Source organism: Hyla sarda, chromosome 10 (assembly GCF_029499605.1).
Source record: "Hyla sarda isolate aHylSar1 chromosome 10, aHylSar1.hap1, whole genome shotgun sequence".
NCBI classification, from domain to species: Eukaryota; Metazoa; Chordata; class Amphibia; order Anura; family Hylidae; genus Hyla; species Hyla sarda.
Window position 1 is genome coordinate 127,703,010 of NC_079198.1, and position 23,477 is coordinate 127,726,486.

The following is a 23,477-nucleotide window of genomic DNA, read 5'->3' on the forward strand; positions in this document are numbered from 1 at the left end:
AAAATGTTACCGATAAAAACTACAGATCACAGCAAAAAAATTACCTTCACATATCCCTGTATACGGAAAAAAAATTATAGTGAACAGAAGTAAAGAAATAAAGATAAAACCTATATAAATTGGGTATCGTCGTAATCGTATGGACCTACAGAATAAAGATAATTATTTTTACTGAAAATTGCACTGCGTAGAAACGGAAGCCCCCAAAAATTACAAAATGGCATTTGTTTGTTTTTCAATTTTGCCCCACAGAAAATTTTTAAATTTTTGGTTTCGTCGTAGATTTTGTTATGAAATGATTGATGTCATTACAAATTACAATTGGTGGCACAAAAAACAAGCCTCATATGGGTCTGTAGGTGGAAAATGAAAAGCGTTATGATTATTTGAAGGGGAGGAAGAAAGAACGAAAGTGCAAAAATGAAAACTGGCCTGATTCTTAAGGGGTTAAACACAATTGGCCCACTAACCTATTGGTGGGAATTGAAAGAGTTAGGAACCCCACATAATACCCACTGTTTCCAGTCGGGCCCAAAGAGGGGAATGGCAGGGAAACAGGTGCCAACCTTTTTAACTAATTCAATTTTCTGCATTTTGAATAAGTAACTGATGATTTCAAGGGGTTAAACACCATTGGGCTACTGACCTAGGGGCAGAAATTGAAACTGTAAGGACCCCTACATAATACCCAACTGTTTCCAGCCGGGCCCAAAAAGTTGATTGGCAAGAAAACAGGTACTTATCTTTCCAGTTGTTTCCATTTATTGCATTTTGAATAAGAAATTGAGGATTTTAAGGGGTTAAACACTGCTGGGCCACTGAACTAGAGGACCACTACCACTGTCTACCTAACTGTTGACCACGGCGTTGGCCGACACGCTACCTCCATGTATCTCTATGGGAGAAGCAGAGGTACAGCGTCCTCCGGCTCCTGCTCTCCCATAGAGATACATGGAGGGGTGTGCTGACCATATTCTCGTGCGGGGGTCAACCGTCTCCTTGCCCGGAGTGGAGATAGCTCCGCCCATGCGGATTACTGGGGTGCCAGGCTGGAGATCGCAAGGGGTCCTGTGGATAGGGGATAAGCCCTTAGATACTGGACTTCCCCTTTAAGTCTAGCTCTGCCCAAATTAATTTTGATGTGCATCCCTCTCTGTGAGTTGTCAGGGTGAGATCAATGGGTAAAATCATTTAACCCTTTGAAAACACCGGTTTCTTATTCAAACCACATAAAATATTAGCAACTGGTGCGGTTGGCACCTGTTTTCTTGCCAATTCACTTTTTGGGCCAGACAGGAAACAGTTGTTATTATGTGGGGGTCCTTACCCTATATTCCACCATGAGGTAAGTGGCCCAATGGTGTTTAACACCTTCATATCATCAGTAACTTTTTGAAAATACAGAAAATGTAAGTAGTTGGCAAGGTTGGCACTTGTTTTCTTGCCAAAACACTTTTTTGTCCAGATTGGAAACAGTTGGCTATTATGTAGGAGCCATTGTTCTTTATATTTCCGCCTTCAGGTTAGTGGACCAATGGAGTTTAAGTTGCTGGCAAAGTTAGCCCCTGTTTTCTTGCCAATCCACTTTTTGGGCCAGACTGGATATAGTTGGGTAATATGTAGGGGCCCTTACTCTTTCTATTTTCAACAATGGAGTTTAAAGGGGTACTCCAGTGGAAAACCATTTTTTTTTTTTAAATCAACTGGTGCCGGAAAGTTATACAGATTTGTAAATTACTTCTATTTAAAAATCTTAACCCTTACAGTACCTTTCAGCTGCTGTATAATACAGAGAAAGGTCTTTTCTTTTTGAATTTCTTTCCAGTCTGACCACAGTGCTCTCTGCTGACACCTCTGTCCGTGTCAGGAACTGTCCAGAGGAGGAGCAAAGTGAAATCCAGGCGCTCCTGTTTCCCAGCCGGACCCGGACCATATCTCATTCATTTGAATGAGCCTACAGGAGTCATATAGTGACTCCCATCGGCTCATTTTTACCCCGTATCCGGTTTTCTGACCGGACCTAAAACTGTGGTATACCATGGTTTTAGGTCTGGTCAGAAAACCGTATACGGGGCAAAAATTAGCTAGTGACTCCGGTCGGCTCATTTAAATGAATGAGATATGGGCCGAGGCCGGCTGGGATACTGGAGCGCCCGGATTTCACTCCCCCCAGCCGAATCCAATTCCTGTATTAACAAAATGTAGTGTGAACCCAACCTTACTGAAGAGGACTAAAAGTAGAAAAGGTTTTATGTCATAGTAATTTATAAGAAAATGCTGAAATAAGAAACCAACTTCAATGAGTAAGAAACTAAAACTGCCCCAAATGAACTGTGCTTTACTAATGGATTGTACCACTGCCCCCTAATGAACTATACCACTGCTCCCTACAGGTTGAGGATCTTCTAAGTCAGTGGTCTCCAAACTGTGGCCCTCCAGATGTTGCAAAAATACAACTCCCAGCATGCCCGAACAGCCAATGGCTATCCAGGCATGCTTAGAGTTGTAGTTTTGCAACATCTGGAGGGCCACAGTTTAAAGACCACTGTTCTAAGCGGATTTTTGACCAGTTCGAACATCATCTACAGACTACAGAAGGACAAGTAAGCAAAATTTTTAATAAAGTTACTTTGAACCATAACAAGTACAGTGCAATAATAAAAATACATTGAAAGGTGTCAGTAGCCTTTAAGCAACATGTAGATTATGAGTAGGGATGTCCCAATACCGATACTGGTACTTGTACTCGTGCAAATGTCTCCGATGCCCATCCTGATACCTGCAGACTATAAAAATAAAAAATAAATCGAAAAATCTCTCTCCCCTTCCCTCCCTTCCCATGTCCTCTTCATTGTTCGCTCCATTATCCAGAGTGGTGGAGGACCTGCCAGGCATCATTTTATCAAGCGACAGGTCCTGCACCATTCCGGATAACTGAGCAAAGGAGAGGGTCCTGCACCAGTAACAGAGCGGAGGATGCAGAGGCCTCAGAAAGGATTTTTATTATTTTCTCTACCTACCTGACTCCCTAACTACTGGGGCTTCTACCTACTGAAGGATTCCCTTCCTACCTAAACACCTGGAGGTTTCTTTCTAATAGGGGGGATTCCCTACCTACCTAACTACTGGGGGCTTCTACCTAATAGGGGGTATTCCCTACCTATCTAACTACTGGGGGCTTCTACCTAATAGAGGGTATTCCCTACCTTCCTGTGGGCATCTACCTAATAGGGGGGATTCTCACCTACCTAACTACTGGGGGCTTCTATCTAATATGGGGGAATTCTTTAAAGGGGTACTCCGGTGCTTAGACATCTTATCCCCTATCCAAAGAATAGGGGATAAGATGCCTGATCGCAGGAGTCCCGCCGCTGGGGACCCCTGTGATCATGCACGCCGCACCCCGTTTGTAATCAGCCCCGAAGCGTGTTCGCTCCGGGTCTGATTACGGGCAATTACAGGGCCGGCGGCATGTGACATCACGCCTCCGCCCCCGTGTGGCGTGATAGCTGTCACGCCCCCTCCTGTGGCTTGCATTGAGGGGCGGAGCGTGACATCACACGCCGCAGGCCTTGTGGTCGTCCGTGATCACGCTCCGGGGACTGATTACAAACGGGGTGCCGCGTGCAAGATCCCGGGGGTCCCCAGCGGCGGGACTCCTGCGATCAGGCATCTTATCCCCTATCCTTTGGATAGGGGATAAGATGTCTAAGCACCGGAGAACCCCTTTAACTAGCTACTGGGGGCTTCTACCTAATAGGGGATTCCCTACCTACTGGGGGCTTTTACCTAATCAGATGGATTCCCTACCTACCTAACTACTGGGAGCTTCTACCTAATAGGATGGATTGCTTACCCACCTACTGGGGGCTTCTATCTAATAGGGGATTCCCTACCTACTGGGGGCTTCTACCTAATCAGATGGATTCCCTACCTACCTAACTACTGGGAGCTTCTACCTAATAGGATGGATTGCTTACCCACCTACTGGGGGCTTCCACCTATGGGGGGATTCCCTACCTACTGGGAGCTTTTACCTACTGAACAATTCCCTATCTACAAAAACACCTGGGGGCTTCTACCTAATAGGGGGGAATTCCCTACCTACCTGGGGCGTCTACCTATCAGGGGGGAATTCCTTACTAACCTAACTACTGGGGGCTTCTACCCAATAGAGGGGATTCCCTACCTACATAACCATTGGGGGCTTCTTCCTAATAGGGGGAATTCCCTAGCTACCTACCTCCTGGGGGCATCTCTTTATTGTGAGTGTCAAAGAGGGGCTCATGTTTGACTTTTGCCTAAGGCTTCCCAAAGTCTAGAGCAGGCATAGGCAACCTTCAGCACTGCAGATGTTTTGGACTACATCTCCCATGATGCTCTTGGAGCCTAAAATGCTGCAAAAGCTTCATGGGAGAAGAAGTCCAAAACATCTGCAGTGCCAAAGGTTGCCTATGCCTGTTCTAGAGCTTTCTCTGCTGTCACATGACATAAAAGTATCGGTAATTGGTGTTAGTGAGCACTTGTACGGTCTTATAAAATGGGATGGGAACATCCCTAATAATGAGTCCAAGTAAATGTTCTTCTTCGTTCACTTCTCCACTATCAGCTGCTCTGCAGATCCAATGGTCTCTATGTCACTTGTATCATACAACATGTCCTCATGAACCTTCGTCCAGTCTACGTGTCGGCTGGGGAGCGTGTAGTCCTCCTCCATGTGCTGTAGATCTCTGGTTGGTCTCTTCTGACGTCTTTCTGGTGGGACAGATGTTTCATCCATTGTCTTCTCTCGCACCTTAGATCCTGTCTCACTTCTTGGTGGATGATGTCTATATTTCCGTGAGATCCACCCGTCCCTCGCTGTCTCACCTAAACGTTCAAGAATGTTGTCATCAATAAGAACTTCCCACAGGTCTGTATCTCTATTTGGAATAAGTTCAGAGGAGGGAATTATCTGAGACTTCTTTGGTTTGGTGAAGTCTTCCTGCTTTACCACAGATCCTCCATGCTCTATGACTTGGCGCGTTGTCCATTTCAGTTGCTCGTTTTTGGAAGTTTTCTTGTTATTTTGCTTATTTTTCGCCCCAGTTACATTGAATAATGTTGTAGTTGTCAGCGTAGAAGACACCTTGGATGACACCCTCATATTCTTTGCCTCATCAATCGTAGTTGAGTTAGACAGATGATCATCTAAGGTCTTGCTGTCTTGGAGACGTGATGGAGCAGAGCTCAGTAGGTTGAGTATATTTGTAGCTGCAATGATCTGATCAGAAGTCACAGCTTGGTGGTCTCCAGATCCACTTATGTCAATGTCCAAGTGTTCCCCAGATCCCTCAATAAATGCTCCTGTAGTTTTCACAGAATCGTTGGCTGGTAACGCAGCTCTGGTCATGTGATGTGATCTATGCGATGGAACGCCATCTTCTTCCACTGTCTTATTCACAGATGATTCCAGTTCTTCATTGTTGTTAAAAAGGATTTCTTGCTGAGCCGTATCTTGAGTCAAAACTGCAACAATACAATTCATGAGTTCTTTTATTAGAGGGTCTGAACACTCCGCTGGATCTTGTGTATTAACCCCATTTATGTCCTGCACCCAAACCCGCTGTATGAAGCTCGCACCCACGGCTAATACCCAACATCACCGATCAGACTGATGTCCGGCATTAACCCAACAAAGAGGTAAAATTCATGTGCTGGAACTTATGGGAAGCTGATCGACACCTTCACGCCACCACCTGATCACCAGACAGAGGGTTCCTATCTGCCTCTGCACCGTCCTATCGGCACTCTGAATATACAGCAGCCTGTATAAGTAGAGTCTTCCATGCTGCTCTGTTTTAAATGCACGAGTCTGTAGCCTGGCCGGACAGGCGTGTTAGGCTGGGTTCACATATGTCCGCCATCCGGGCTAGATCTTGATGGAACTGATGCCATAACTACTGACAACGTGCATCAGTTGTCATCAGTTGTATGTCATCCGGCATCCACTGTTTCTGGATGCAGAATGGTGGAACACAGCAAGCTGTCCGGTGCCGTCTGGCGTGACCAACCATCCGGCGTCAAAATTGAGATGCTGGATGATTGCAAACTGTTCCATTCATATGAATGGGATCAGTTCTAGCAACAGTTTCCCTCCGGTGCACGCCGGACATATGTGAACCCAGCCTTTGAGGAGGGTGAGTCCTGACATCATTCACGGTTCTCCCTCCCAACTTGGAGGAGAAGCTTCATCAGGAGCAAGGGAGACAGTCAGGAGGAGGTCAGAGGAGAGCGCCCTGCACTGCCACCGCCAACCAGGTTGGTGTTGGGGGCGCTGCCATATGTGGAAGTAGAGGAGGGAGGACTGAACACCCCGCCCCTGCCCTGCAGCCTGATCCTGCCCAGGAGGTGCATGTAATAGCTCTGCTGCCACCTGCAGTGCTGCCAGTCAGCCTCAGGCCTCTTGCTGCACCTACTGTCACTGATAGATGGATGGATAATAGATATCAGATAGATAGATAGATAGCAAAACAAACTTTCAAGGCCGCACAACCAAGCAACAGTATTCCAATAGACGGGTGCACGCAGACCAGAGACCGGTCAAAGTCGCAGACCAGAAGTGGATACAGCAAACAAAGATATCCAGCGGCACACCGCTTGCATGCTTGAGAAAGATGGCGAGAGGCCGTCGAAACGTTGCATCCACCATGCACATGGGCTAAATAAAGAGCATTATTGAACTTCAATCCTGGTGTGCCGCTGGACATCTTTGTTTGCTGTAGATAGATAGATAGATAGATAGATAGATGATAGATAGATAGATGATAGATATGAGATAGATTGATATGAGATAGATTGATATGAGATAGATAGATAGATAGATGATAGATATGAGATAGATAGATAGATATGAGATAGATATGAGATAGATAGATAGATAGATATGAGATAGATTGATATTAGATAGATAGATAGATAGATAGATGATAAATATGAGATTGATTGATATGAGATAGATATGAGATAGATAGATAGAGATAGATAGATATGAGATAGATAGATAGATAGATAGATATGAGATAGATATGAGATAGATATGAGATAGATAGATATGAGATAGATAGATAGATATGAGATAGATAAATAGATAGATATGAGATAAAGCAGGGTGGGCTGCACCTCAAGGGAGTGTGAAGATAGGTGCACGCAGCGGCTGGTCCCAGGTCCCGGGTCCGTATCGCTAGAAGAACAGATTTGCTGCAGCACACAGAGTAGTGTCAAGTGGTTTATTTCATTGCAATTGCTACGTTTCAACCGCACATGCGGCCTTGAAAAAGGCCGCATGTGCGGTTGAAACGTAGCAATTGGAATGAAATAAACCACTTGACACTACTCTGTGTGCTGCAGCAAATCTGTTCTTCTAGATATGAGATAGATAGATATGAGATAGATAGATATGAGATAGATAGATATGAGATAGATAGATAGATAAATAAAATTTGCAAGCTAGGTGCCTCACTGTTTCATAATTTCATATTTTCATTTATTGCACTACAGCTGTATAGCTTTTCATGTTTCATCTATATATTCATGCTTTATCTATATACTCATATTTTATCTATATCTTTGTGCTAGCAGTGTGCTGCTGTATTCTCCTGTTGCTGTATATTTAGCCCAGCAGCCTGCACCTGTAGGCCAGGTCTTTACAATAGTTTGGAATCAATAGTGCTGGCTGACTTATTCTTTGTCTGTATTACACATATGGGGGAGTGACTACCTCCATGTTGGTTCTTGTACCCCACCCACCTCTATCAGGTGTATATAAGGTGCCTTGGATGTTCCAGATCTTGCAATGCCTGCTGAGCTGATCACACAGAGGCATATTCATAGTGTAGGGTCCGTCCCAATGAGATCACCTTACCGTGGTGGGACGGTCCACGCTATTTGGCCGCCAAATTTGCAAGCTAAGTATCTCATAATTTCATTTATTGCACTACAGCTGTATAGCTATTCATGTTTTATCTATATACTCATGTTTCATCTATATACTCATGTTTTATCTATATCTTTGTGCTAGCAGTGTGCTGCTGTATTCTCCTGTTGCTAGATAGATAGATAGATAGATAGATAGATAGATAGATATGAGATAGATAGATAGATATGAGATAGATAGATATGAGATAGATTTGATATAGATAGATAGATATGAGATATGAGACAGATATGAGATAGATAGATAGATATGAGATAGATATGAGATAGATAGATAGATAGATAGATAGATAGATAGATAGATAGATAGATATGAGATAGATATGAGATAGATAGATATGAGATAGATAGATATGAGATAGATAGATACGGTAGATAGATAGATAGATGTGAGATATATAGATATGAGATAGATAGATATGAGATAGATAGATATGAGATAGATAGATATGAGATAGATAGATATGAGATAGATAGATATGAGATAGATATGAGATAGATAGATAGATATGAGATAGATAGATATGAGATAGATAGATAGATATGAGATAGATAGATATGAGATAGATAGATACGGTAGATAGATAGATAGATAGATGTGAGATATATAGATATGAGATAGATAGATATGAGATAGATAGATATGAGATAGATAGATATGAGATAGATAGATATGAGATAGATAGATATGAGATAGATAGATATGAGATAGATAGATAGATATGAGATAGATAGATAGATAGATATGATATAGATAGATAGATAGATATGAGATAGATAGATATGAGATAGATAGATAGATAGCTAGATATGAGATAGATATGAGATAGATAGATAGATAGGAGATAGATATGAGATAGATAGATATGAGATAGATAGATAGATAGATAGATAGATAGATAGATACGGTCGATAGTTTTGAGATAGATAGATATGAGATAGATAGATATAAGATAGATAGATAGATAGATAGGAGATAGATATGAGATAGATAGATATGAGATAGATAGATAGATAGATACGATAGATAGATATGAGATAGATAGATATGAGATAGATAGATATGAGATAGATAGAAAGATATGAGATAGATAGATATGAGATAGATATGAGATAGATAGATAGATATGAGATAGATAGATATGAGATAGATAGATATGAGATAGATAGATAGATATGAGATAGATAGATAGATATGAGATAGATAGATAGATATGAGATAGATAGATAGATAGATAGATAGATGTGCACAATGATGAGTAATAAAAATACATATGAGATTGATGAATTGTTCCCATGATTTCCAGGCTTTTCTTACCCGCACACTCATAATAGTTTTCCAGCGTCCAGTTCATCGGATAAGCAATTTCTGCGAACTCCAGCACAAGATCAATACTGTAGAAAACCTGTATTCCTCGCGTGTTATTGGGTGTAGTGCAATCCTTTACGTGTACATTAAAAGAATTAATTAATTCATAAATAAACAAATAATAAACATGGGTCCCACAATTCCACGTGAAGTTATTCTATCTCTGATGTTAGTTCAGACATCATTGTTTCCGGGCCGTCACTATATCTCAATAATGATATCAGCCTATAAATTCTCCATTATTCCACAGTGATAATTCATTGTAAGGGCCGCTCACCTGTGTTTGCAGGACCCCAGGATTGACGTTCACCATTACAAAGTGCTTGTTCTCGGTGACGGTGACATCAATATGACGTCTGACCACAATGTTTCTCAGGGTCAAGGTCTCCGTCATATATGACCCTCTCTTCACCAGACCCATACGCTGCTTTGGGATGTGAACTATGACCTCTTCTCCTGGGGTCTGCGCCACTGGTGGAGCAAAATAACATCCAGTTATAGGCGTTCTGTTAATAATACAGGACCCCCCACCCCCCTCAGGACCCCCCTGCAGCTCTACAGATCCAAAATGATCATGTGGTCTCCAAACTGTGGCCCTCCAGATGTTGCAAAACTACAACTCCCAGCATGCCCGCACAGCCAACGGCTGTGCGGGCATGCTGGGAGTTGTAGTTTTGCAACTTCTGGATGGCCACAGTTTGGAGACCACTGCATTAAAAGGGTGCTCTGGTGGAAAACCTTTTTTTTTTTTTTTTTTTTTTTTTTAATCAACTGGTGCCAGAAAATTAAACAGATTGATAAATTACTTCTATTAAAAAATCTTAATCCTTCCAGTACTTATTAGCTGCTGAATACTACAGAGGAAATTCTTTTCTTTTTGGAACACAGAGCTCTCTGCTGACATCATGACCACAGTGCTCTCTGCTGACATCTCTGTCCATTTTAGGAACTGTCCAGAGCAGCATATGTTTGCTATGGGGATTTTTTTTCTACTATGGACAGTTCCTAAAATGGACAGAGATGTCAGCAGAGAGCACTGTGCTCGTGATGTTAGCAGAGAGCTCTATGTTCTAAAAAGAAAATAATTTCCTCTGTAGTATTCAGCAGCTAATAAGTACTGGAAGAATTAAGATTTTTTAATAGAAGTAATTTACAAATCTGTTTAACTTTCTGGCACCTTCTCTTTTTATGACATCACTTTTGATGCCTCTCCTAGTATCACTCACCCAATGGGCAGGAAGCTTCCAGTGAATAAGCATAAAACCCGTCTCCGATCCATAGGGGAAGCACGGCTGTCTTTCTGTCCAAGAACTGGAATAATATATATTTTATATATTGAATATGTATACTTAAATGTTGAGTCACTATGTATAAACATTATGTATCCTGTACTGATCCTGAGTTATATGCTGTATTATACTCCAGAGCTGTACTCACTATTCTGCTGGTGAGGTCACTGTGTACATACATTACATTACTTATCCTGTACTGATCCTGAGTTATATCCTGTATTATACTCCAGAGCTGTACTCACTATTCTGCTGGTGAGGTCACTGTGTACATACATTACATTACTTATCCTGTACTGATCCGGAGTTATATCCTGTATTATACTCCAGAGCTGTACTCACTATTCTGCTGGTGAGGTCACTGTGTACATACATTACATTACTTATCCTGTACTGATCCTGAGTTATATCTTGTATTATACTCCAGAGCTGTACTCACTATTCTGCTGGTGGAGTCACTGTGTACATACATTACATTACTTATCCTGTACTGATCCTGAGTTATATCCTGTATTATACACCAGAGCTGTACTCACTATTCTGCTGGTGAGGTCACTGTGTACATACATTACATTACTTATCCTGTATTGATCCTGAGTTATATCCTGTATTATACTCCAGAGTACTCACTATTCTGCTGGTGAGGTCACTGTGTACATACATTACATTATTTATCCTGTACTGATCCGGAGTTATATCCTGTATTATACTCCAGAGTTGTACTCACTATTCTGCTGGTGAGGTCACTGTGTACATACATTACTTATCCTGTACTGATCCTGAGTTATATCCTGTGTTATACTCCAGAGCTGTACTCGCTATTCTGCTGGTGAGGTCACTGTGTACATACATTACATTACTTATCCTGCACTGATCCTGAGTTATATCCTGTATTATACTGCAGAGCTGTACTCACTATTCTGCTGGTGGGGTCACTGTGTATATACATTACATTACTTATCCTGTACTGATCCTGAGTTATATCCTGTATTATACTCCAGAGCTGTACTCACTATTCTGCTGGTGAGGTCACTGTGTACATACATTACATTACTTATCCTGTACTGATCCTGAGTTATATCCTGTATTATACTCCAGAGCTGTACTCACTATTCTGCTGGTGAGGTCACCCTGTACTGATCCTGAGTTATATCCTGTATTATACTATAGAGCTGTACTCACTATTCTGCTGGTGCAGGTACTCTGCTAGAACGTTACCAATAGTAACTCACCTCTTTGGGGCTCAGTAGGTGGTCTCGCAGTCCTTTCACTGTTATATGGGATTTATTAATCTCTACTTCCATACCAATCAAACTCGCATCCTCCACAGAGACCACCAGGTCACCGCGAAATAGTAAAAACCAGTTCTGAAGTAGGAAAAATACGAAAATACAAACAAAAACTATTATTTTTTAATTAGAATTACATTATATTTTTTTGATGATATACATTGTATTGCAGCAACGCTGCCTAGTGGTCATAAGTGGTATAGCAGCAACTTTGTTTTAACACATTCCACATGCTGTACAAAGTTACTTTTGCATCCATAGTATTTATAGTGGCGGTGGTTTGTATATTATTTAGGCACTACTTCAGTGTCTCCCAACCAATGTGCCTCCAGCTGTTGCAAAACGACAACTCCCAGCATGCCCGGACAGCCTTTGGCTGTCCGGGCATGCTGAGAGTTGTCGTTTTGCAATAGCTGGAGGCACATTGGTTGGAAAACACTCTGTGATGCTCCATTTCCTCCGACCCCTGCACTAAGTATAATACAGTTTATGAGTTTGTCTGGAGTGTTCCCATAAGAAGCCAATACAATTAATCCTAACCATTTAAATATACAAATATTGATACCTGTTACGTTTGTGAGCTGAAGAAAAATAATCCAGCTCTCCAAAAGTCCGTAAAATCTTCTTGCAAATCCATTAGAAACAGGGAAGTATGCACTTCTCAAACATGACAACACAGGTTTGACACATTTTTGGGGGAGTTACCCCTTAGTCATAAGCATGTTCTCATGACTAAGAGGTAACCCTTCCCCAAAACACGTCAGGCCTGTCTTGTTTAAAGACTGTATACCCCCCTGATTTTTATGTTTTTCAATGAATTCTTCGTCCTTATCTCGCAGCCATAATAGGTATCAATGGTAGAATCTTTAAATGGTTATGAAGAATTGTATGGGCTCCTTAAAGGGATACTCTGCCCCTAGAAATCTTATCCCCTATCCAAAGGCTAAGGGATAAGATGTCTGATCGCAGGGGTTCCGCAACTCGGACCCCCCGCAATCTCCCTGCAGCATCCGGCTGCTGCACGAGAGGCTTGTGACGTCACGGCCACGCCCCCACAATGAAAATCTATGGGAGGGGCGTGGCGGCCATCACGCCCCCTCCCAAAGACTTGCATTACAGGGGGGTGACGGTGATGTCAGCTCTGCATAGCTTGTCATCAGGCACGGAGGGAAGTTCACTCCGTGCCACGGATGACTGCGGTGCCGCAGCAGAGATCGCAGGGGTTCCTAGTGGCAGGACACCCGCCATCAGACATCTTATCCCCTATCCAAGATGTCTAGGTGTGGAGTACCCCTTTAAGGGAACACTCTAGGAAAACTGTATTATACCTAGTACAGGGCCTGAGGGGATGAAGCATAACACAGAAGTGTACACTTCTCAAACAAGAGAGCTTGACGCGTTTCGGGGGTTACCCCTTCGTCATAAGCATATGCCTGTGATTAAGGGGTAACCGTCTGAAACACGTCAAGCCTGTCTTGTTAGAGCAGAGTATACCTCTGTCACGATGCCGGCTGGCAGGAGGTGGATCCTCTGTGCCAGAGAGGGATTGGCGTGGACCGTGCTAGTGGATCGGTTCTAAGTCACTACTGGTTTTCACCAGAGCCCGCCGCAAAGCGGGATGGTCTTGCTGCGGCGGTAGTGACCAGGTCGTATCCACTAGCAACGGCTCAACCTCTCTGACTGCTGAAGATAGGCGCGGTACAAGGGAGTAGACAGAAGCAAGGTCGGACGTAGCAGAAGGTCGGGGCAGGCAGCAAGGATCGTAGTCAGGGGCAACGGCAGGAGGTCTGGAACACAGGCTAGGAACACACAAGGAAACGCTTTCACTGGCACAATGGCAACAAGATCCGGCAAGGGAGTGCATGGGAGGAGATCAGATATAGCCAGGGAGCAGGAGGAAGCCAATTAAGCTAATTGGGCCAGGCACCAATCATTAGTGCACTGGCCCTTTAAGTCTCAGAGAGCTGGCGCGCGCGCGCCCTAGAGAGCGGAGCCGCGCGCGCCAGCACATGACAGCAGGGGACCGGGACGGGTAAGTGACCTGGGATGCGATTCGCGAGCGGGCGCGTCCCGCTGTGCGAATCGCATCCCCGACGGCCATGACAGTGCAGCGCTCCCGGTCAGCGGGACTGACCGGGGAGCTGCAGGGAGAAAGACGCCGTGAGCGCTCCGGGGAGGAGCGGGGACCCGGAGCGCTAGGCGTAACAACCTCAATGTTTTTGATGGATTTGCAATAAAGTATAAAGCTTTTATGAACTATTGGAACTGTATTCTTCTTCTTCATCTCTTATATGTGCCCAGTTGGTCAGCTGAATAAGCTTTATGTTATTTTAGCTGAAGTCTATTACGGTTATGTGTCCAGATATATCAGAACGCTGCTTTAATACATTTTCTGTGGCTCTCCAGCTGTGGCAAAACTACACCACCCATCATGCCTCTGAAGCTGCTGGCTGTTTTTAATGCAATAGCTGGTAAGCCATAGTTTGGAGAACTTTACATAAGAAGACTTATTTACCTGATTGTCAGCATTTTCCAAGGGCATCGGTCGTGACACCTACAACACAGACATAAATTATGTAAAAAATAGCATATAAAATATCATTAAAAAAATAGCATATAAAATATCATAAAAAATATCATCAAAAATAGCATATAAAATATATAAATTAGCATATAAAAAATCAAATAAAACAGTATATAAAACATCATAAAAAATATCATATAAAATATAAAAAAATATCATATGAAATATCATCAAAAATAGCATATAAAATATCGTAAAAAAATAGCATATGAAATAAAAAATATAAAAAATAGCATATAAAATATCATGTAAAATAGTATATACCGTACATTTCATGTAAAATAGCATATAAAATATCATAAAAAATATCATATAAAATATCATAAAAAATTGCATATAAAATATCATAAAAAAATATCATAAAATATCATAAAAAAATAGCATAAATAGCATATAAAATATAAAAAATAGCATATAAAATAGCATATAAAATGGCATATAAATTAGCATATAAAATATCGTAAAAAAAATAGCATATAAAATATCGTAAAAAAATTGCATATAAAATATAATTAAAAATAGCATATAAAATATCATATAAATTAGCATATAAAATATCATACAAAATAGCATATAAAATATCATATAAAATAGCATATGAAATATAAAAAATATCATATAAAATAGCATATAAAAAAGTCATTAAAAATAGCATAAAAATAGCATAAAAAATACATAAAATATCATAAAAAATTGCATATAAAATATCATAAAAAATAGCATATAAAAATTAATAAAAATAGCATATATATATATATATATATATAAAATAGCATAAAAAATAGGATATAAAATATCATTAAAAAAATAGCATATAAAATATCATAAAAAATATCATCAAAAATAGCATATAAAATATATAAATTAGCATATAAAAAATCAAATAAAACAGTATATAAAACATCATAAAAAATATCATATAAAATATAAAAAAATATCATATGAAATATCATCAAAAATAGCATATAAAATATCGTAAAAAAAAATAGCATATGAAATAAAAAATATAAAAAATAGCATATAAAATATCATGTAAAATAGTATATACCGTACATTTCATGTAAAATAGCATATAAAATATCATAAAAAATATCATATAAAATATCATAAAAAATTGCATATAAAATATCATAAAAAAATATCATAAAATATCATAAAAAAATAGCATAAATAGCATATAAAATATAAAAAATAGCATATAAAATAGCATATAAAATGGCATATAAATTAGCATATAAAATATCGTAAAAAAAATAGCATATAAAATATCGTAAAAAAATAGCATATAAAATATAATTAAAAATAGCATATAAAATATCATATAAATTAGCATATAAAATATCATACAAAATAGCATATAAAATATCATATAAAATAGCATATGAAATATAAAAAATATCATATAAAATAGCATATAAAAAAGTCATTAAAAATAGCATAAAAATAGCATAAAAAATACATAAAATATCATAAAAAATTGCATATAAAATATCATAAAAAATAGCATATAAAAATTAATAAAAATAGCATATATATATATATATATATATATATATATAAAATAGCATAAAAAATAGGATATAAAATATCATTAAAAAAATAGCATATAAAATATCATAAAAAATATCATAAAAAATAGCATATAAAATATATAAATTAGCATATAAAAAATCAAATAAAACAGTATATAAAACATCATAAAAAATATCATATAAAATATAAAAAAATATCATATGAAATATCATCAAAAATAGCATATAAAATATCGTAAAAAAATAGCATATGAAATAAAAAATATAAAAAATAGCATATAAAATATCATGTAAAATAGTATATACCGTACATTTCATGTAAAATAGCATATAAAATATCATAAAAAATATCATATAAAATATCATAAAAAATTGCATATAAAATATCATAAAAAAATATCATAAAATATCATAAAAAAATAGCATAAATAGCATATAAAATATAAAAAATAGCATATAAAATAGCATATAAAATGGCATATAAATTAGCATATAAAATATCGTAAAAAAAATAGCATATAAAATATCGTAAAAAAATTGCATATAAAATATAATTAAAAATAGCATATAAAATATCATATAAATTAGCATATAAAATATCATACAAAATAGCATATAAAATATCATATAAAATAGCATATGAAATATAAAAAATATCATATAAAATAGCATATAAAAAAGTCATTAAAAATAGCATAAAAATAGCATAAAAAATACATAAAATATCATAAAAAATTGCATATAAAATATCATAAAAAATAGCATATAAAAATTAATAAAAATAGCATATATATATATATATATATATATATAAAATAGCATAAAAAATAGGATATAAAATATCATACAAAATATCATATAAAATATGATATAAAATATGATATAAAATAGCGTGAGCTGCTGGATATAATGCCGCACCCCGTATGGGTTTGGTACCTGCACATAGTTGGGGTCACACCGCACAGTCTCTCTGCCCATGGCTGCCGTCATTGCGGGACATCTCATGTGGTAGCGATCACTCCGACCCTTCCCCGGCGACGTTTTCTTAACCATGTGAATTTCTAGAACATGGAACCCGTTCTGCACAGACAAACAGTATAGATCAGGGACAGATGGCAGATTCTTATATGTCCACACAGAACCTCGGACCACTCAGTAAGCTTCATCCTGGGGGAGTCATCATTATGGGGGCCATCTTTGGTCTGTATGTTAGGTCGGTATTTGGACCCTGCTATATATATATAGATAGATATAATAAATGTGAATTTTTGCTATTCTCCATTAACTGAATGCGTACGCTCAAATACTGCCCTGTGATCCTCACACAATGTAGTCCGTAAGTGCCTTAAAGGGGTACTCCGCTGCTCAGTGTTTGGAACAAACTGTTCCGAACGCTGGAGCCAGCGCCGGGAGCTCGTGACATCATAGCCCCGCCCCCATGACATCACACTCCGCCCCCTCAATGCAAGTCTATGGGAGGGGGCGTGACGGACGTCACGCCCCCTCCCATAGACTTGCATTGAGGGGGCGTGGTGTGATGTCATGAGGGGGCAGGGCTATGATGTCACGAGCTCCAGCGTTCGGAACAGTTTGTTCCAAACGCTGAGCAGCAGAGTACCTCTTTAAATGGTACTCCAGTGGAAAACAATTTTTTTTTATCAACTGGTGCCAGAAAGTTTAAACAGATGTGTAAAGGACTTTTATTTAAAAATCTTAATCCTTCCAGTACTTATCAGCTGCTGTATACTGTATAACAAATAGCAGTGTAATAGAATTGTTCACCTACCTGTGTCTGGACATTGCAGGCCGAGTAATGGACCCTGAAGATAAAGTTTCCATCGGAATCCATATCCAGGGCGTAGCGACACCGAGAGATCAGGTGATTCGATCGATCCAATGAGCTGAGACTTACTGCAACAGAGGACACGTGTGTGACATTTATTTGTAATTTTACTTTAAAAGTTAAAGGGGCATTCCAGGATTTTTTTTTTGTTCACCCTTTAAAGGTGGAAAATTTTATTTTTTAAATCAACTGGTGCCAGAAAGTTAAACAGATTTGTAAATTTCTTCTATTAAAAATCTTAATCCTTCCAGTACATATTATCTGCTGAATACTACAAAGGAAATGGTTTTCTTTTTGGTACACAGAGCTCTCTGCTGACATCACGAGCACAGTGCTCTCTGCTGACATCATGACCACAGAGCTCTCTGCTGACATCATGACCACAGAGCTCTCTGCTGACATCACGAGCACAGTGCTCTCTGCTGACATCATGAACACAGAGCTCTCTGCTGACATCATGAACACAGTGGTCTCTGCTGACATCTCTGTCCATTTTAAGAACTGTCCAGAGTAGGAGAAAATCCCCATAGAAAACATACGCTGCTCTGGACAGTTCCTAAAATGGACAGAGATGTCAGCAGAGAGCACTGTGGTCATGATGTCAGCAGAGAGCTCTGTGTTCCAAAAAGAAAAGAATTTCCTCTGTAGTATTCAGCAGGTAATAAGTACTGGAAGGATTAAGATTTTTTAATAGAAGTAATTTACAAATCTGTTTAACTTTCTGTCACCAGTTTATTTAAAAAAGAAAGAAAAATTTTTTTTTTCCACCGGAGTACCCCTTTAATGTGTATCTATGTCCTATATGAAGATATCCCCTAACTCAAGTGTTACTCAACCAGGGTGCCTCCAGCTGTTGCAAAACTACAACTCCCAGCATGCCCGGACAGCCAAAGGCTGTCCGGGCATGCTTGGAGTTGTAGTTTTGCAACAGCTGGAGGCACCCAGGTTGGGAAACAGTAGCCTTTGGCTGTCCGGGCATGCTGGGAGTTGTAGTTTTGCAACAGCTGGAGGCACCCTGATAGGGAAACACTGCCCTAACCCCTTGCAACCAGTACCTGGGAATCTCATCACTCGTGATAACCATAATAGCAGCCCGTCCATCTGTCTCCTGGGAACCCAGAGCTCCATATAGTCCAGAAAGCATTCCACATTGTCTGCAGAGCAAAATCAATAATAAGAGGTGAGACATTGAATTTTTGGTGATTTTTAAAAAATATTTTCTATTTACTTTCTGTATTTCAAAAAAATTCTAAAAACCTTGCAGTTTCCATTCAGGCCACTAGGGCTAAAACTCAGTTGAGACTTCCTGTTCTGACTGCGATGATAAGGAGAAGGCTGCCGGAAAGTGATCTCTACAGAATTACAGTAAATAGAGGAAACAATAGATGATGGTCACAGTTCAGCCTCCCCCTCCCTGTGGAATGACCTTTGCACAGGTCCCAGAGAATGCCCAGAAGCCTTTCCCATTCATGTCAATGGGACAGTTTCAGCAGTTTCAGTCTTTGGTTGCCTATGTCCAGGGATCTGTAGTAAAGCATCTCCCTTAAACATTTTCTTTTAAAATCAGTAGTGTTGCTCGCGAATATTCGCAATTCGAATATTATTCGCGAATATCGCATATTCGCGAATTTGCGAATTTCGCGAATATAGCGCTATATATTCGTAATTAAGAATATTCGTTTTTTTTTTTTTTTTTTTTTTTTTTTTTTCTTCTTCACAGTACACATCACAGTGATCATCCCTCTCTGCTTCCAGCTTGTGTGGTGTAAAGAAGGCTCTAATACTACTGTGTGAGACTGGCGTGCGAAAATTCGCATGTGCGAAAATTAGCATATGCTAATTTTCGTATATGCGTATTTTCGCAAATGTTAATTTTCGTAAACACGTATTTTCGCATAGGCGAAAATAAAACGAGAATATAACGAATATGCGAATATTCGCGAATATATGACGAATATTCGTCCATATATTCGCGAATATTCGCGAATTCGAATATGGCCTATGCCGCTCAACACTAAAAATCAGCTGGTGCCAGAAAGTTAAACAGACTTGTAAATTACTTCTATTAAAAAATCTTAAGGGGGTATTCCAGGAAAAAACTTTTTTTTAAATATCAACTGGCTCCAGAAAGTTAAACTGATTTGTAAATTACTTCTATTAAAAAATCTTAATCCTTTCAGTACTTATGAGCTTCTGAAGTTAAGGTTGTTCTTTTCTGTTTAAGTGCTCTCTGATGACACGTGTCTCGGGAACCGCCCAGTTTAGAAGCAAATCCCCTTAGCAAACCTCTTCTACTCTGTGCAGTTCCTGAGACACGTGTCATCAGAGAGCACTTAGACAGAAAAGAACAACCTTAACTTCAGAAGCTCATAAGTACTGAAAGGATTAAGATTTTTTTATAGAAGTAATTTACAAATCTTATTACAGTGAGCCATCTCCTGAGCGCGCGACCTGTGCACGAGGAACGCCGCCGGGTTACTCACTCTGCTTACCGCATACAGCCGTTATAACAACTACTAGTGAGAAGCCAATCGGGCCATCTACAATAAGGACTTGAGGTTTACAGACTACCATCATTTCAAGTTGGTCCGACCAAGGGACTCCGCTTGACAGCGCTGCAGTCCCCCCAAACGGTGCCCACCACTGAGTGCTGCGCTCTTAGGAGTTGGCCGAGACTCCAGCAGCACGATCCTGGACTGAGGCTAGTCACCGGGTGAAATACGCTATACAGCCGGCCCCCAGGACTACACTGAAGGGAGATCCGTGACACCCCGGAGTGGTGAGCATTATATGGAATGTATTGCAGACTGGCTATTTTGATGTATGGTATACGCAGAGACGCTTAAAGATTGATTTCAAGTGACTGTTCACTGTTCACAAAGTGCCACATTGTATCACTGTGTCGGTGGGATCTAGTTGCCAATGTTTGGACAGATACAATACCACCGCATCAATTGACTAACTGGTATCTGTAGCGGCTACATTGTATCTGTTTTATATTGAAGATATCTGGGAACAAGAACATTTGAATGAACATTTGTACTGTGCTGTTCCTCAGGATCAGTAGATCGCCATATTGATATCACAGGCTCAAATCGCATATTAATTTTATAGTTGTTATTATTTTTAGTTTTTTTATATTGGGATCATCATATATTATATTTTATTGTGTATTTAATTAATTAGGGAAGCACAAGGGCCCTGTACATCCCTATTTAGTCTATTTTGCATTCTATATTAATAAATACTAATTATTTTAAACCAGATATCTTTGACCCTTGAGCCCCATTTATTTTTACATATTTGTAAATTACTTCTATTAAAAAATCTTAATCCTCCCAGTACTTATTAGCTGCTGAATGCTACAGAGGAAATTCCTTTCTTTTTGGAACACTGATGACATCACGACCACAGAGCTCTCTGCTGACATCTCTGTCCATTTTAGCAACCGTGCATAGCAGATGTATGCTAAGGGCAGCATGGTGGCTTAGTGGTTAGCACTGCTGCCTTGCAGTGCTGGGGCCTCCGGTTCAAATCCCTCTAAGGACAACAATAAATAAAGACTTATTAATATTATTACAATAACATCAGCAGAGAGCAGTGTGTTTGTGATGTCATCAGAGAGCATTCCAAAAAGAAAAGAATTTCCTCTGTAGTATTCAGCAGCTAATAAATACAGGAAGAATTAAGATTTTTTAATAGAAGTAATTTACAAATATGTTTAGCTTTCTGGCACCAGTTGATTTAAAAAAGAAAAAAAAAATAGTTTTTTCCACCGGAGTACCCCTTTAAATAGCTAATAAATCATAAAGAGATGATGTCATATGGTAACTGTTCGATCGACACGCCGTGATACAGTTAGTATGGCAGCCAGAGGCCTATAAGGAGATCTTCTTATACAGTCTGCCTCAGGCAGGCTGTATTAGAAGATTGCCGATTTTACAGTTCACTGCCATACAGTAGTATGGCAATGAACTGTAAAAGCAACCTAATGATTGCTTATAAAAGTCCATTGTGGGACTTAAAAAGTGTAAAAAAAAGAATTTAAAAAAATGTTTAAAAAACTATAATAAATAATGAAAATGTTTTATTACTCCCCTCCAAAGAACGTAAACCTATTTGGTATTGTGGCCTACTCTTTGTTTAATCAAAAGTTATACAATTTCCCAATATCCTTTCTGTATAAAATCTTTTGCTGTTGGCATTTAATAGGAACCCTCAGTGTTTGTTTCCGTTGAATGTGAATCTGTTCTGGTTGTGTTATGGACACATGTATTGTAAGGCTAGGTTCACATTGCCGTTAGACTCCACTATAAAGGGGTATTCCGGCTTTATACGTTTTATCCCCTATCCAAAGGATAAGGGACAAGATGTATGGTCTATGGCAGTGGTCCCCAAACTGTGGCCCTCCAGATGTTGCAAAACTACAACTCCCAGCATGCCTGGACAGCCAACGGCTGTCCAGGCATGCTGGGAATTGTAGTTTTGCCACATCTGGAGGGCCACAGTTTGGGGACCACTGGTCTATGGGGTCCCGCTGCTGGGGACCCCCACGATCTCGGTGCAGCCCCGGGCATTCTGTGTCAGGCGCCTCCTCCGAGACAGGGACGTGACATCTCACACCACGCCCCCTCCATTCATGTCTATGGGAGGGGGCGTGACGGGCCGGCCATCACACCCCCTCCCATAGACATGAATGGAGGGGTGTGGCGTGACATCACTCGGGGTGCTGAACACCCCCACCCCAAAGGTAGTGCACATGACCAGCACAGATTTGAAGCTTCTAAAACTTAAGGTTTCCACTGGATGAAGGAAAAAAAAAACATCTAGGAACTGATACAGAGAGTTGTGTATATAGGAAAAACTCATTCTCATTAGAGATGAGCGAACTTACAGTAAATTCGATTCGTCACGGACTTCTCGGCTCGGCAGTTGATGACTTTTCCTGCATAAATTAGTTCAGCTTTCAGGTGCTCCCGTGGGCTGGAAAAGGTGGATACAGTCCTAGGAAAGAGTCTCCTAGGAATGTATCCACCTTTTCCAGCCCACCGGAGCATCGGAAAGCTGAACTAATTTATGCAGGAAAAGTCATCAACTGCCGAGCCGAGAAGTTCGTGACGAATCGAATTTACTGTAAGTTCGCTCATCTCTAATTCTCATCATACATAGAATAACATTTATTTATAATCAACATATTAATAGTAATGATAATAATACTGTGTACCTGCAGAGGATTCTGGGATAGGGTCCAGTCTACTCCTCCAAAAAGGAAAGGAACAGGATGGGCACAAGAAGCACAGAAGAACTCTGAAAGAAATGCAAAACCTTTAGGTACAGTCCCGCGCAGCGTATTTTCTGCAGCTGATTTTGCAACCAATTGATCTGAATGGGTAGGAAAGAAATGCAGCAGCAGATAGAGAGCAAAATACGCTGCGTATACACTACATGGGAGCGTACCCTTCATAGTCAATAATAGGTAAAAAGGCGTCAGAAGACCAAGTTGATAGAGAGAGAAAGGGAGATAGATATGAGATAGATAGATAGATAAATAGATAGATATGAGATAGATAGATATGAGATAGATAAATATGAGATAG

The 23,477-nt window shown here is 39.8% G+C and overlaps 1 protein-coding gene across 1 annotated transcript; it reads right to left on the bottom strand.

Annotated features, from left to right (window-relative positions):
* Positions 1–4,445: 4,445 nt before the first annotated feature.
* On the bottom strand, positions 4,446–23,326 carry C10H1orf127 (chromosome 10 C1orf127 homolog). Its single transcript, XM_056542703.1, has 10 exons — positions 23,105–23,326; positions 18,936–19,034; positions 17,824–17,948; positions 16,974–17,117; positions 14,437–14,475; positions 11,865–11,999; positions 10,570–10,654; positions 9,621–9,814; positions 9,293–9,416; positions 4,446–5,508 (listed from the first exon to the last, which is right to left on the bottom strand). The coding sequence occupies exons 2-10, from the start codon at positions 19,006–19,008 to the stop codon at positions 4,592–4,594; spliced, it is 1,836 nt and encodes a 611-aa protein (XP_056398678.1). The 5' UTR covers positions 19,009–19,034; positions 23,105–23,326; the 3' UTR covers positions 4,446–4,591.
* Positions 23,327–23,477: the final 151 nt, after the last annotated feature.